General features: G+C 41.1%; 1 protein-coding gene across 4 annotated transcripts in view; it reads left to right on the top strand.

Moving 5' to 3' along the window:
- hspg2 (heparan sulfate proteoglycan 2) overlaps window positions 1–15063 on the top strand; it is a 519883-nt gene extending 504820 nt beyond the window's left edge. For all 4 annotated transcript variants that reach the window (XM_041206462.1, XM_041206463.1, XM_041206461.1 and 1 more), the window contains 4 exons: window positions 2996–3066; window positions 5989–6072; window positions 7803–7906; window positions 8989–15063. In XM_041206462.1, the coding sequence (XP_041062396.1) occupies window positions 2996–3066; window positions 5989–6072; window positions 7803–7906; window positions 8989–9161 (432 nt within the window). In that variant the 3' untranslated portion in view covers window positions 9162–15063. The remainder of the gene's footprint in view (window positions 1–2995; window positions 3067–5988; window positions 6073–7802; window positions 7907–8988) is intronic.
- The last annotated feature ends 563 nt before the right edge of the window (window positions 15064–15626 follow it).

Raw genomic sequence — 15626 nt, 5'->3', positions numbered from 1 at the left:
ATATTGGAATTTCACCCAATCTGCACCCAGAGTAGCAATGCCACCTTGTAATGACTGAACAAACATCGTTTAGCTCCTCATTATGACTGGATGCTTGTCTTGCTCTAGAGGGGCAGAAGCTCCAAGTGCACTGACCTAATGGCCATTCTGATCGTGTTTGTGGCAGCAGACTCCACGTTTAGCCTGTTTTACCTATGAATCCTCTTCCTCAGATAGGCCTTCCTTGCCTGCTGACATTTTGCTGATTATACTCTGTGCTCTTACAATTTCTGGTATTATAGTTCCTTTGACATTTTTGAAATGAACCTTGGCTCAGTGTTCACATTCCCCTGAGCCTAGAGGTTATGGGTCCGAGCCTCACTCCTGGTGGGGGAAGATGAGAGCTCTGCCCCTTGAATGCTGGATTGACATCCAGTGGGATAATAATGGAAGTGGAGAGTGACCCTGTACTCCCTCCAATCAGAACCTGCCATTTCCCCCAGTAAGGTCAGCCTGAGGACCTATCCAGTTTTCAGAATGGCCTGCTGCTACTGGAATTTTAAGGCCATTTAAAGGACTGAGCTGCTCCAGATCCTCCCAACAAGGGAACTAAATCATTGACAAGGAAATTACCAAATAGTCGCTCCTAATGTGGTGTGTATTTAATTCAGTTGTTTGTGATTTGAGTTAAAGCCAGGAGCCAGGAATGCTTTTGTCCCATTATTGAATTGACAATAGCTAATTTCCTGAAATAAAGCAGAATGATGCTGTTTCTTTTAATAGACCAGTAGCTCAAAAATAGACCTGTATTTCTCTGCTATTCTTTGGAAGCTCACTATCTGATCTGAATTTATGATCCCAATCTGCAAAGGAAACGTTGTATGTCTTGGCAACAGAGTGATTCAGCATTAAATGTTTCTAAATTATGAAGAGAATTGTCACAGATGGATTTGTTAAGGTATGTGAAGATTACCCAGACACAGGGACGCTATCAGACGCTGACACACTCTTGTAGACACAAACATACCATCACACCCACGCACATACATTTAAAGACACACATGGACATGAAATTATCAGAATAGTTCATTTTGGACTGAATCATGACAGGCAAGATAATCAGCAATTTCATTTTTTTTTGGAAAAGTAAATTCAAAACTACTCTGAATAATGATTAGAAAATAGGATTGATATTCTCAAAGGAGAAGATCAAACCAGCCATATCTTTTGGTCACGTAATCTCAATTCGCATTCTTGGTCCAAACAGGATTGGATTTGGCTTCATTATCTGCCTTTGTTACATAGTTTGCTAACACTCACAATCTAGACTCACTCAAGAGCAAGGTGAATGACCATGGTATCAGAAGGGCTGTCACAATCTATGGAATTAGTTCCAGAATGAACTCTCATTGAGCTGAGGATAAAATTGGGACATAACTGTTCTTACAGCTCTTCCTCCCAAGGCTTTTCGGAAACAGCTGTGCAACATACTGGTGCAGCACCTTTCAGAAATGTACGTCTTGATGTGTATGGGTGCTTTTCACACATTAGAAACAATTAAACAATCATCAACATAACATTCAGATATCAAAGTCATTATATAAAACCTAGGCAATTATTTTGTCCTGGCCAAACTGCAGTACAGATCACACAGGTTTGTACTCTGCATTCCTGATCTGTGGCAACTTATTCAATTTGTCTATTACTCTCTCACTCGAGTATTACTCTCTCATTCCATTGGTCTATCACTCTCTTGAGCCCAGTGAGCCAAAGCTGAACTGAAATCAGGAAACATTTCTCCACATAAAAACATGGTCAACTCTTGGAATGGGCTTCCAGAGAGAGGAGAGGAGATGAGAATCCTGGAATCAGTTTTAAAAGTATCTTGAAGCTGATATTGGGATAATGAAGAACCTGTGGGGAAGATTGGATTAAGATGGGAATTGCTTTAAGTTGATAAATGTGCAAGACAAGGTTATTAAATGATTCACAGTGGTTACTTCACAGGAAAGGTTAACACCAGGACGTCACCTGCCTTGTGTATATGTTGCATATAGGGTTTGAACAATAGTTAGATACAAGGTTAGGGGAACAAACAGTCACGGTGAATATACAATTCAGTGAATAACAGCAACCAGGAGCAAATATTGGAGTGTAATGTGACCAAAACAAGTTGTGTTCTGCTACAGCTCCCCAACCCCCACCCTACACACAGACACATCCCATATCACAACAGACAGAGAAAGAAACAACATGAGTTAATCTCCCATGCCATTGCACATGGGAGTCAAGATCAGGTGAAGTGGGATAGTTGAACCAAACATTTCTCTGTGATTCAGCACATTCTACATTCATGCATCTGTCCTTATTTGTATATAATACTTTGGTATTATGTTATTATTTGTAGGCAATTAAAGCTTTGGGAAGTAGAGTAGTTTGGCGCATAGGAGTTTCTCTGCAGTATAGGCTGAGGAGCTGAGAGGACAAAACTAAGGCGCTTTGGTGCCACTATTGGTGGGAGGGTGTAATTACAGAATGGCAGGTTTACATACGATGTTTGCATTATAAATGTCAATGTAGGAAATTATAATAGGAAAAGCCGAGAGAAAAGTGTGACAGAAATATTACAACAGAAGAAGCATGCAGACATGAGTTTTAATATAGATTTTTACAAAATCAGGTAGCGTACAATTTATAATCTAACCTTGGGGTTTTAACTATTTTCAAACTGCTTTAACTTCTATTGTTTGATATCATCTGAATCCTTGTCATAGGTCACAATGTTTAGCATTTTTATTCTCTACATATATGCCTGTATTCAACTGGGGCCTACAGTTCCATATCTTACAAAGAGAAGTTGTCTCTTGTTATAAGTGAAGAGGATAACAGATTTCTAAGTTCTGATGAAATGTTAAGCTTTTTCTTTCGTTCGTTGGCTGTCTAGCCCAATGTGTATTTTCCAGCTTGCTGGCTTTAGTTTTATTTTTGTCAATAATAGATTTTCTTATGTTTGTAGAAACACGGGGAAAATGGAAGAGGAAAGGACTTTGTCGCTCTTGGTCTACAAAATGGTCACGTGCTCTTCAGGTAAGGCAAGCAAGGTGTGACGTGATTTAATAAGAAAAACTTAATTATTCACCCAGAGCCCAGAAAGTTCTTCCATTCATGTAACACTAAGACCATAACATAGTTGTGTGTTGTGTAACGTATAATTTCCTTTCTGCTTCCTCTGTCCCTATTGCATTGTACATGTGAGCATTGGTACGCTCTTCTTCCTCCATGCCTACCCCATTATAGTTGCAGGCTTGTACAGGTACTCTTATTCTTCCGTCCTTTGCCTCATATTTTGTGACATTGTGTGATTTTAACTTGCCAAATTCAATGTTGGATAATATTGGCCTCGAAATGTGGTCAGTAGACTTATTCCCTTCCTTTCTGCCAACGGTCTTCCTTTCGCCACCTTGACATGGGCACCAAGCAGCCTACCAGTTTCAGATTGGTGTCACTTTAATATACAAATCAGGTTCATATGACATACATCAGATTCCAACCACCATTGTAGGATAGAACTAGTCGTGACACTGTGAACTTCCTGTCCAGTTTCACTGACAGAGACCCTGAGAAAGAGAATTTTCAATTATTCTTGTGGGCCAGGAAGAGTAAGTCTCTTGTGGTTCTCCAGGCATCACAAATATTCTGGGCTAATGCCACCCCAAGTTCTGCAACACCTGCTTTCTCTTTCCTCCCCCACCACTTGCTCCCCCCACCCTGTCCCAGATGCGCCTTGCTGGCCAGGATAATATGGAATGCCCGTTTTTAGGTGGGCAGCTCATCTATTTATTTAAATGAAGCCTTGACATCAAAATGGCTGCAGCATCTTCACTACCAGAACAGCCACCCGAAGATTTAAGGTCAATCCTAGAGATTTCCAGCAGGAACCAACAGATAGGATGACATCCATTCTCACCTGAGGTACTGAGGTCAATGGTAGGAACACGGTCATCTATCTACCTGAGACCACTAAACTCATGACAGACTAGAGACTGGTCCAGTCTGTCTGGCTCAGTGGCTCACTGAGGCTTCAAAGGGACCATTCTGTCCCATTCACATGATTGAGTCTTGAATCTTTTCACTTCAAAGAATAAGGTCAACGTGTTCGTGATACCAGAGCTAATTCAGATCAATATAGAAAGAAGGAAAGAACTTGCATTCATATAGTGCCTGACATCACCTCAGTACATCCTGAAGTACAGTACTATACTTGTGTCATACAGTCAAGTGTGATTGCTGTTGTAATATATGAAACACAGTAGCCAGTTTGTACACAGCATACAGCCACCAGCAATGTGATCATGACTAGGTAATGTGTTTACTGATGTTACTTGAGGGATAATTATTGCCCATGACACAGGGGGAATGCCCCTGCTTTTCTTCAGATAGTATGTGGAATATTTTATGTCCACCTGAGAGGGCATGTGGGGCCACAGTTTAATGCATATCACAGAAGACGGCATCTTCAATCGTGCAACACACCCTCAATACTTCCGTAGAGTTAAGCTTGGATTATATTCTTGTAGTTGCTTCTGATACAGAACCTTCACCTCAGAAATCAGGCAATCTTCTTCACATAGAGCAACCAACATATATAATAGACTCCTGGGTAGAGCATTGCAGGTGACAAATCCAGCATCATTTTCGAGCCTGCAATGGGGGAACTGTAGAGTATTTCTGGATGGATGAGCTAGGGTGGGAGGGATGAATAGCCTTCTTTATCAGAAGTTATCCTTTGATTTTATGATCACTTTTAAAATAATGAGTTGATCCTCTCCATTAAAAAAATGAACATGGGGCAAATGCTTTAGCATCTGTATGATGACACCAACAGTTTTTGCTATTGTATAATGGCTTGTTTTTCTGTTCTTATTTTCAGTTAGCTGTGATCCAAATAATTTATGAAGATAGATATAATTAATGATAATGAAGGTCACTACTTGATCACTGTACACTCACCTGTCATTCACTATTGTAAAATAACATACCAAACACCCAGTCGATGGCAATATCCCTTTCATGGAATCATGTTGCCTTGCATTTAAAAGGTTGAGAGAGATCTAACTAAAGTCTTAAAGGGATTCAGCAGGGTGGATACAGAAAGACTGTTTCCTCTGATGGAGGAATCCTAAACAAGGAGCAATAATATTAACATTATAGCTAGTACATTTCAGTTTGAAATCACTGTGGGTAGTGGTAATCTTGGAGGTCTTGTGACACACTGGGTAGCATCCTTGTCAGAAGCTCCAGGTTCAAGTCCCACTCCAGGACTTGTTGGTCAGGGAAGGTGTGTTCATAACTTGGATAACGGGTTGAGTAAACCCTTCCAATACACGCCAATGGCAGGTGGTAAGAGCAGGAGAGATTTCTGGTCAGCCATGAGGTGGAAAGAAATTGGAGCCTTTACCATCACAATCCATAGCTCCAGATTACAACATGCAGGTAAAAGTGTATGTTGCCACAGCAACTTGGACTCCTTGGGGGCGCAATTGGCTGGATGGTAGGTGTGGATCTGATTGGTGCCAACAGCACGGTGTTTAATTCCCTGTTATGGCTGGGGTGGATTTGAGACCTGCCTCCTTGTCCTACCGGTGGTGGAGGTCATGGTGCTGTAGATCAAACCTGCCTTCAGGCAGAGAACTCATGAAGAAGAAGTGGAAATCTGGAATTCTCTCCACTAAATGTCTGTTGGTTCTGGGTCAGCTGATGCTTTCAAGAAAGGGATCAATAGATTTTTGTTTGGTAAGGGTATTGGAAGCTATGGAGCACAGCAAAGTGGAGGGTACAAATCAGCCATGATCAAATTGAGTGGTTCCAGGAGCTGAACTGCCCACTCGTCTTCCCATCCACATTCAGCCATTCATGATGCACCTCAGAATTGTGGCACAGTCACAACAGATTCTTCTCTAATGTTTTTTGTGATACAATTCTTTGCACATTTTATTTTTCTCCATTCAGTTACCAGCTGGGAAGCGGTGAAGCCAATATCCTGTCAGAAGATCCGATTAATGATGGGGAATGGCACAGAATAATTGCTGTGCGGTGAGGAAATACGCTCCTGGTAATGTTAATATGTACAATAGTATAATGGTAATGCTACTGGAATTATGATCAGAGGTACGTACTAATGCTTCAGCTCAAATCCCACCATGACAGCTGGAATCATCTAAATTCAATTAATTAATAAATCTGGGATAAAACAACTAATGTTAGTTATGATCATGGAACTACCAGATTGTCGTAAAAACCCTTCTGGTTCACTAATGTCCTTTTGGAAAGGAAATCTGCCATCTTGTGACTCCAGACCCATGGCAATATGTTTGACACTTAACCGCCCTCTGAAATGGTCTAGCAAGCCACACAGTTGTCCATTTTTATCTTTCATGGGATATGGGCATCATCGGCAAGGCCAGCAGTTGTTGCCCATTCCTAATTGCCCTTGAGCTGAGTGACTTGCCAGGCCATTTCAGAGGGCAGTTAAGAGTCAACCACATTGCAGTAGATCTGGAGTCACATATAGGCCAGAACGGGTAAGGATGACATATTTCCTTCCCTAAAGGACATTGGTGAACCCGATAGGTTTTTACGACAATCGATGATGGTTGTCATGGTCACTGTCACTGAGGCTATCTTTATATTCCAGATTTGTTAATTGTATTTAAATACCATCAGCTGCTGTGGTGGGATTTGAACCCATGTCCCCAGGGCATTAGCCTGGGCTTCTGGATTACTAGCCCAGAGACATTATCACTATGCCACTGCTTCCCTAAGTTATAGAATATCTAAATACCTGCTTGGACTGCTAACTTTTCAAGGACAATTAGGGATGTGCAATAAATGGTGGTCTCCCAGCTGCACTTGCATCGCATGAAAATAAAAAATAAAAATGCCCTATCAACAATATCTTATGCAGTGTGTTAAGTGGTGCTCAAGTACCTTTTGGAGCATCCTGAGGATGTGGAAGTTGCTATATAAATACAGAGTTTTTTCTTCTATTTATGTAGTGCCTTTCATGTCCTCAGAAAGCTTTGAAGTTGTTCCTGAAGTATAGTCACTGTTGTTATGTAACAGCCAATTTACACAAAACAAGGTTTCAAACAGTCAGGATGCTCTGTGTGAATGGGACATGTGGATAATTCCCCTGGACTTCTTCAGACAGTGCCATGGGATTCTTTACACCCAACTGAACAAGAGAACGGAGCTCAGCTTGGAAAGTTGGACACAGCTGGCGTTCCTGACTGTGGGCGTACCTAAGGTTTGGGCCAGAACAAGCCCATTTCTGCTAGCACTGGAAAATTGGGCCCAGTATGAAAAAAAAAATGAAGGCTGTAAATCTCAAATGAAACCAGGAACAAGTTATAAGTTCCCAAAAGGTTGATCATCATCTGAAAGGCAAAGGTTAATGTTTAAAGTATGATCTTCATTCAGAACCCTCTAATTATTGTTTTCCTTTAAATCTGAGTATCCCTCGTGGAAAAATCATTTGTAACTGGTCCAAATTTAAATGGGAATTGGAACTGGTCCCAGTTGAGCTATTTCCAGTTGACTAGCTCCAAGCTGGCCAGTTGACTGGCTCCCAGTTGACCAGCTAAATGGGAATTGGAACTGGTCCCAGTTGAGCTACTCCCAGTCAGCTCATCTTTGAACTTTGCAGCAAATTGAAACAATATCAGACTGAGGTCAAATGTTTTTCATGGTGTCTAAAGCTCAAGCAATGTGTATAGGAAGTTGGGGTCTGTTCAGAATCTAAGCAACATTTCACATCTCCACAGAGAAGGAAAATTGGGATATATTCAAGTGGATGGTGACGAGATTGTGAGGGGAGAATCCAAAGGAGACAAGGTCATGGTGAACACGAGGGGAAGTGTCTATTTGGGTGAGTGTGAATTTTCAAGAGGTAATTTTCATCAGCTCAGCTTATTTAATGTCAGAACGTGGAGCTGTGACTGGATAGCCTCTGTTTCCTCTGTCCCATCAGAAGGTGTCTTGTAGACAGAAAGAGAAAAAGAAAAGCTTGCCTTTCACAAACTCAGAACGCTCCAAAGCTCTTAACAGCCAATTACTTACCTTGGAAGTATCATTGCTGTTGCAGTAAAGGGAACGGCAGCAGTCAGGTTGTGCACAGCAAGATCCCAAAAACAGCAATGCCATGAATGACCATAAGATCTATTGATAGTGATGTTAGTTGACCAGGACACCAAGGAGAACTCCCCTGTTGTTCTTCAAATGCTGCCATTGGTCCACGTGAGAGGGCAGACAAGACTTTGGTGTAAGGTCTCCTCTGAAAGACTGACCTACAGTGCTTTCTCAGTATTGCATTGGAGATATGCATAGAATATGTCATTAAGTTCACTGTACGGGGCTTGAACCCACAATCTTCTGAGTCATAGGTGCTAGTGGCACCACGGAGCTACTGCTGATACCTCAAACCTCATTAGGATTCTGCCTCCAGTTCTGGCGTCTTGCATATCCCCAATTTTAATCAGTCCACCATTGTTGGCCATACCTTCAGCTGCCTAGCCACTAGGCTCTGGAATTCCTTTCCTAACCCTCTCTGCCTTTCTACCCCTCTCTCATCCTTTAAGACATTCCTCAGAACTTAACTTGTTGACCAAGCTTTTGGTCATCTTGTCCAAGGATTGTATTAGGCAGCTCGGTGTCAAAGTTTGTCTCAGAGTCACATCTGTGAAGTGCTTTAGGGTGTTTTATTATGTTAGAGATGCAGTATAAGTGGCAGTTGTTACTGCTATTAATCATTAAGAGGAGCCAAAATGTTGTTGACTGCCTTGAATTATTGAATGATTTTATTGATTTAATTAATGGACTAGAAGCACCACTTGTGCACATGCGGCATGCATGTCACCAAATTGTGTGCCCTGATCCCACACCAAGAACCAGTGCAGCATAACTTCTACTCCATACCTCCGCCTTGGTGTAATGTTTCCTTTCTATCCTCAGGTGGTGCTCCAGACATTGAACTCTTTACAGGGGGAAAATTCACCTCAGGAATTGCCGGCTGTATCAGGAAAGTGGTCCTTGTAAACAAAAGACCTGACCAACATCAGGTTCAGCCTGTCGACCTGCAGGTTCACGCTGAGGGAGGGGTAAACGCTCAAGAGTGTTCATCATAGACATTCTGACTCACTAAAGGCAAAGTAGAGACTTCTGGGAAAGGTGCTTTGCTGCTATTAAATTGGATTGTTTTGTGTTCTTTAATGCAGTCCTCTTTAACCAAAAAAAAATCATCACAATGTCATCCAATTGTATTCCATTGAATGAAGGTTTTCGGCAACTTGGATTGGTTTATATTGTACCTACAACAGCCATACAAGAACACTAGCATTATCCTTTGAGGCCGAAGCTCCTATGGATTTAGATTTCTCTAGCACTGAATTTTTGGAATATTAGTGAACAACAACAGCTAGGAATCAGTCTTCTACCTTTGCCTCTGGATTCTAGTACTGTGTTTGAAGGCACTCTGGCCTGGTTGGTGTCTACTTGAAATGAACTAGGCCCAGTTCAATCATCACTTGTTTTACAAAGGAAAGGTTCACAAGCTGTATGCCTGAAGGTTTATTACTTAAGTATCAGAGGGCTGGCCATTGTAGGAGTTCTTTAATTGTACAAAATATACAGAGATCTGAATTGGTACCATATAGAAAAATGACAAGAGTTTATAACAATTTTCTTCTATCAGACTGGCAGCCATTTTCTGTGCATGTACACTGCTGGCTTACCAATTGTTCAGCACACACTGAAGTCGAGAATTATGCTTAAACCTGCTCCGGAATGTATGCCCTGTATATTGGTGTAAAATGCCACTTCTTAAAATACTGCAAAGGTGCAGAGGTCTTCCTGGACTTCATACTCACAAAGATAGCCTTTGAATAAGATACAACATGAGTTAAGGTTTGAGATCCTAGGATTAGCTGGACAGAAGACAGTAATATCATAACACGTTAAGGAAAAAGAAAAAAACTCACTCAAAATTGTTCTGAAAGTTCAATTTTTTAGTGGCGTAGTGGTAATGGTGCTGGACTAGCAAGCCAGGTGTTGTGAGTTCACATCACAACAGAGAAAATTAGGAAACAAATTTGTTAAATTTGGGCCGACAAATACTAAAACAATCCAACCCATGACTCCAGTCCATGCTCACTCTTAATGCCCTCAGGATAACTAGGAGTAGGTAATAAATGCCAGCCTTGCCTCCAGCGCTCAAATCCTGAGCATGATTTTCTTTTAATAGTGCAAAGCTCAATTCCACCTGCCGCATACTCTTGTGTGCCTTTAAAAAAGCTTCTGTTCAAGGTAATTGTCTCTTGAAATCAAAGAATTCAGCAAATGCCAAAATTGAAATCAATGAAAGGACACTGTCTTCAGGAGAAGCATTTAGCTACCTTTTCAGTGTTTGCAAGCACACAATTTGCTACATCAAAATTCATTAGCATATGATTCAGACAGTGCGAAAGATTTGACGTGAAGTTACACTGACAACGGACTTCCCAAGTACAAAATGGTTCCTCATGTTTCCATGAAGGCAATGCCTCTTGAACTTACGAGCAAGACTTCTGTCAATGTCTGGATTGTTTTTCTGTTAGTTGGTTCCTCTTATGGAGTAAATGGGACTTCCCGAGGATGAAAATATTGACCTGCATGAAAAAGAATCTGTGAATGTTTTTTCTCTTCCTTGCTGAGTTGGCCTGTTGGTGTAAATCCACCTGAAGAAGAGATTGCCTCCAGCTCCCAACATGCTGTCCTCATCATTTGCTTTAAGGATTTGAGTGGTGCTGCTTATTAGACAGGGTAAAGGTCAAGGAAGTTCTATTAAATGTGTGATCAGCTTTTGCATCCAACCTCCTGACGACAGAGCTACCCTTGAACTGTTGGTAACACATTGTCATGCACGTGGCATGGTGCTTAACTGAAATACTAAGGGAACAGGCGTACAGTACACAAACAAGCTAGAAGAGAATAAAACAATCAGGGAGACACTAACACCTCTGGCACCAATAATATCTTCGCTCCAGTCCTGGGCTTTAAATTCAGGTGCAAGTATGCATTTTAACGTTTAATGGCGGATTGAGATTTTATTTTGAAACTTAAAACACTATTTGCAGTTCCAAACCTTCCAGGTATTGTTCAGAATTGACTAATTCATTAAGAAAGCCACCTTGTGAACCTTTTTGTGAAAAATATTTTCTGGACATATATCCAACACACACTTTTTAAAAAGAAAATCAAACCAGAGCATCCTTGCACAGTTAATACTTTATTAGAACTACTGACATCTCTCTCCAAGCATAGCCAAGGCAATCACACACAAAGCATATGTTAGTGCTCTTAACATTTAACTATGCATTTTAATGGTATGTACGACATCCTTGAACACGATTGTAATATTTGATCATTTTCTGTTTTTTTTTAACCAAAGACATTTTCTTCCAACAGCTGCAGTATTAATGAAACCTGATTCCTCAATAGTGAGTCAGTATTTCAGCTACCTATCCCTCAGTATGCTACTATTAAATTGAGCAGGTTTGAGATATGCCTTAGATTTATTGTGTGTATCTACAAAGCCATAAAAAATAACAATCTTACTCTTTGTTCAATGGTATAATTTATAATGGCTTCATTTTTCTTCACATCATTCTTTGTTAGGTAGACGCTTCTGGCTCCACGTTAGAAAGTTGTAGTAATTAATTTTCATTCTGGTTTAGGAAGCTGTAAGAAGAATACCACTGGTATATGCAATTTTTTCAATTAGGCACTAGTGCTGTGGACTACTAGAATAATTAGGAACCTAGGTTCCCTTTCATGGTTTCTTTAAAATGCATCCTGGTGGTGATTGAATTCACTTTTCATTCTGCAAACTGTTTAGGATACAAGTTCTTTCTTTCCTCTGGTTAAGGCTGTGGGGGTGGAACGGGACTGGAGAAAGAGGGGACCAGAAGAAATTAACGAATACATACCTGGGTTAAAGTCCTGCTTCAAGGATGAAGAGAAACCTTTTATTTCCCTTGGCAGTTACAGATCTGCGCATTGTACTGGCTGGTTCCAGAGTGAAGACAGCAATTTAATACACAGCTGTTGGTTACTGTGCTTTCCTAATGTTGCATCCCTGGGAAGGAGCCAGTGCCTCCAGTATTCCCCACATATCGTTACATGGGTATTTAGAATGTGTCCTCTAAACATTTTTATGCATTTCGTGTTAGCCATATTTGACTAATTTGATTTCCTGGTGCCAATGTGGTCAAATAAACAGAGCAAAGCAGCCAGACAGGATCTGATGAGCTACCTGGTGATTTGATCCTGTCTGTGCTACAATAGAGTGTACTATACATATACTGAGATACATTAAAATTTGTCATTTACTTCCTGTGCCATGTCTACACTTGATCCCTGTTGTATTCAATACAATCTCTTTATATTTTGCAGCTTATTTCCATATATGGATTAAGCATTTACAAGTCTGAGACCCCAAAACAGATTGTTATCTTGTCACTTTGTTTTAATATGGAAATGGGAGCATTTGGCACCAATGGTCACCCCTCCCCCAGTCCATGCACCAAAAACATTCACCCCCAAATCTATTGAGATCTTCTAACAATCCTACTAGCCGGGGTATCCATATTCTGTGTGTTGTATTAACCTACTAAAGATTCCTGAAGGATATACAGTATTTTTATGTGAAAAATAAACTTTTACTGATATTAACTTTTTGACACCAAGAATGACGGCCTTGCAATGTAGATTGTTATACAAAACTGCAGTCCATTTGGAGGTGATTCAATGACTTGGGTAATGGGAAGTAAGGATATGACTGAATTATTAAAAGAAGCATCTGGGATGCTGAATTTTTAAAATGTTTTTAAGTTTGCCTGAAGTAAACCCCATATTTCAATTTTTTTTAGACTCCTGCCTGCCTGTATGATATATCATAATGGGAAACCCACCATCGTACAATAGTCCAATTGCCAAAATATTTAAACCTTCATGGCTCACCTTAAGTAGGGGCTATTGCAATAGTTATTGGGTAGCACTGATTCAGGGACCTGGATTCAAATCTCATTTTTTAGCTCCCTCTCCCTGGCCACACGAGCTCTCTAATTGAGAGAGACTCTAAAGACTATCCCTCTGCAAATTTGTGTTGTCAGAAAACATGTGGGCTGATTTGCTGTCCAATGTTCTGCCTCTGCTGGATGAAGCATTCTGATAACAGTGGTTGAATTTGAGAGCCCAGGATAGAGCCATCTCATGTCACAGAATTCTAAGCTACTTGGCCACATAATAAAGTGAGCGCTGACACTGTCTTAAATTCTTTAAGCTTTAAGCACTAAACACTGTAGGCCACACGATGGGGAAATAATCTAGGAGTATATATCATAGAAACTATTCAAAGGGATTTTTTTAATGGATTTCTTAAACTTTGACATGTTTAAATATACAGTAGTTGTGTATCACAGCAAAAAAACTGTACCAGTATCTACCCCATAGTAACTCACCCTGGAGCCCCATTTGGTTATTCTCCCCAATTCCAAAAATGTTATCAGAACTATTTTTCTCTGTCATTTTCTCATGATCTCGCTCCAAGCCAAACCTACCCTGTCCATTTACTTAGTCGTTCCTCATTGCCCACCTTGACCCTTATGATCATCTGCCAGCTGTACAGCTCACCAACAAGTACAACAGGCCCTTAGTGTCATGGCTGTGAAATCACAGCAGCTGCTGATGTTCCACCACCACAGCCTCAAACTCTGTGCAAGCATGGTGAGGTTACAGAATCAAAATATGTGACAATCATCCAAACTTACTTGCCAACATTTTCTTCATTATTGTCCCAGTTATTATTTACTCATGCCACTTCTAATAGGAGTGATCCAGGACAACACTATATATGGTGCTAAAGAGGAGCATTTCAGAAATGAAAGCTCACTGAAGAAATCACTTAAGCTTTGATTCAGGTCTAAGCAGGGCAGAGTTTCCCTGATAAATTTGGACAGGGATACGATGAAATCACATCCTTTTAAAAAATAGTTAACCGTCTTCACATTAGATCAGGTAATCCGATGCCTCCCGTGGTTCTGATCAAGATGATGACACTGTCAGCAGCTTGTCAAATTGTGCAGGTAATCTTTGAAAGTAGGCACTATGAAAATTGTATTTTTTTTTAAGCACCAATGCCTCTTGATTTGCCTGTGAGATTTGTTTCTGCCCAGGTTTCAGCAACATCCCGAGAGGCAGTTCCTTTTTTTTTTATTCAGATATATATCCTCTCATTGACAAGAATTTGGTTTGAATTATGTACCTGCCGTGCTGACCTATACAAGGCTCATTCCGAACTTATCAGCCTTTTATCCGGTAATTTCCCGAGTCACCTCCATTATTTTTGGACCATCATTTTCAAAACTCCTACCTCAGTCACTGTGACAACAGAACATAAGAATCTGTACAAGGTGCTGGCGGACACGACTGGAGTCACCTGGCAGATTTCAGGCATTCAGTCCTAGGTGTCCCAATTTAGCATGTCTCAATTAGTTGTCAGTTTCAAAAGGTTCCAAAGTCATTGAGTGCAGGGGCTGTATATAAACCAAAGACCCTGAAAAGGTGCATATCGTGAGTGGAGTTGGAGATATGATTGAAAAGAACATTGGCAGCCACAGAAAATGGTCAAAAGCACGGTCATAAGCAATTTCACTTTTATACAGAATGACAGTTTTCTACTGCTTGCAGGAAAATGTAACGGCCATTTAACATAACACAGCTGTCGTGGGTGGGGGTGGGTAGTGGGGGGTTTATAACAGTCTGGGTGGCACGGCCTGGTGAGAAATGTAACTGAAACTACAATTCCAGTGGATATTGTGTTGTTTACCAAATCAGAACTGTTTAAGATTTTTTGTCCTGGCAACTATATATCAAAAATGCCACTTGTTTGGTGCTTAAGCAGGTTCCTTGGGATTTGCAAGTGAGCCTACTGTTGCTGTCTGTGTTCAATGCATTTTATTTAAACAATAAAAGCTTTTTAATTCACTGGAACTGGTGTGATGTCATGGTCATCTTGAAAAAGAGAGAGCCCAACCCCCTCCTACTTTTAACAACAGCACCATTGCTGAATTCCACCATCGCCAAAATCTTGGGAGTCATCAGAAGCTTAAGTGAACCAGACACATTCAGCGGCAAATGTTGCCACCTCCTGACCCTTCAAAACCTTTCCACTATCTACAAGGATCAATCAGGAGCATACATGCCTCACCACTCCATGGGTGGAACATTGTGGAAGCAACCGGGGTCTTGCCTGCTGGCTAGAAAATCAGCAAGAGACCCATGATGCCACCTTCGGGGGTGGCCTGCCAAATCACAAGGAATTGCAAGGTCAACAGTAGTCTTTTCTTGAGATCAGCAACCCGGGGGAGGGGGAGGCAGAAGTCTTGCCTACCGAGAGCTGCCAGCCAATCGGAGGCCAGCAGCTCTTTTGAATGGCAGCGCCATTGGGAGTCGGTGGCTGCTGCCAGAATGACAGTCACCAGAGGCCTGGGATCATACAGCAGCAGGTGAGAAATGGCGTGAGGGGTTTTACAGGGTGTGGGTTGTACTGTAGG

Source organism: Carcharodon carcharias, chromosome 15, assembly GCF_017639515.1.
Source record: "Carcharodon carcharias isolate sCarCar2 chromosome 15, sCarCar2.pri, whole genome shotgun sequence".
NCBI lineage: Eukaryota > Metazoa > Chordata > Chondrichthyes > Lamniformes > Lamnidae > Carcharodon > Carcharodon carcharias.
The sequence above is the reverse complement of the archived record's forward strand: the minus strand, read 5'-3'. Positions and strand labels throughout refer to the sequence as shown.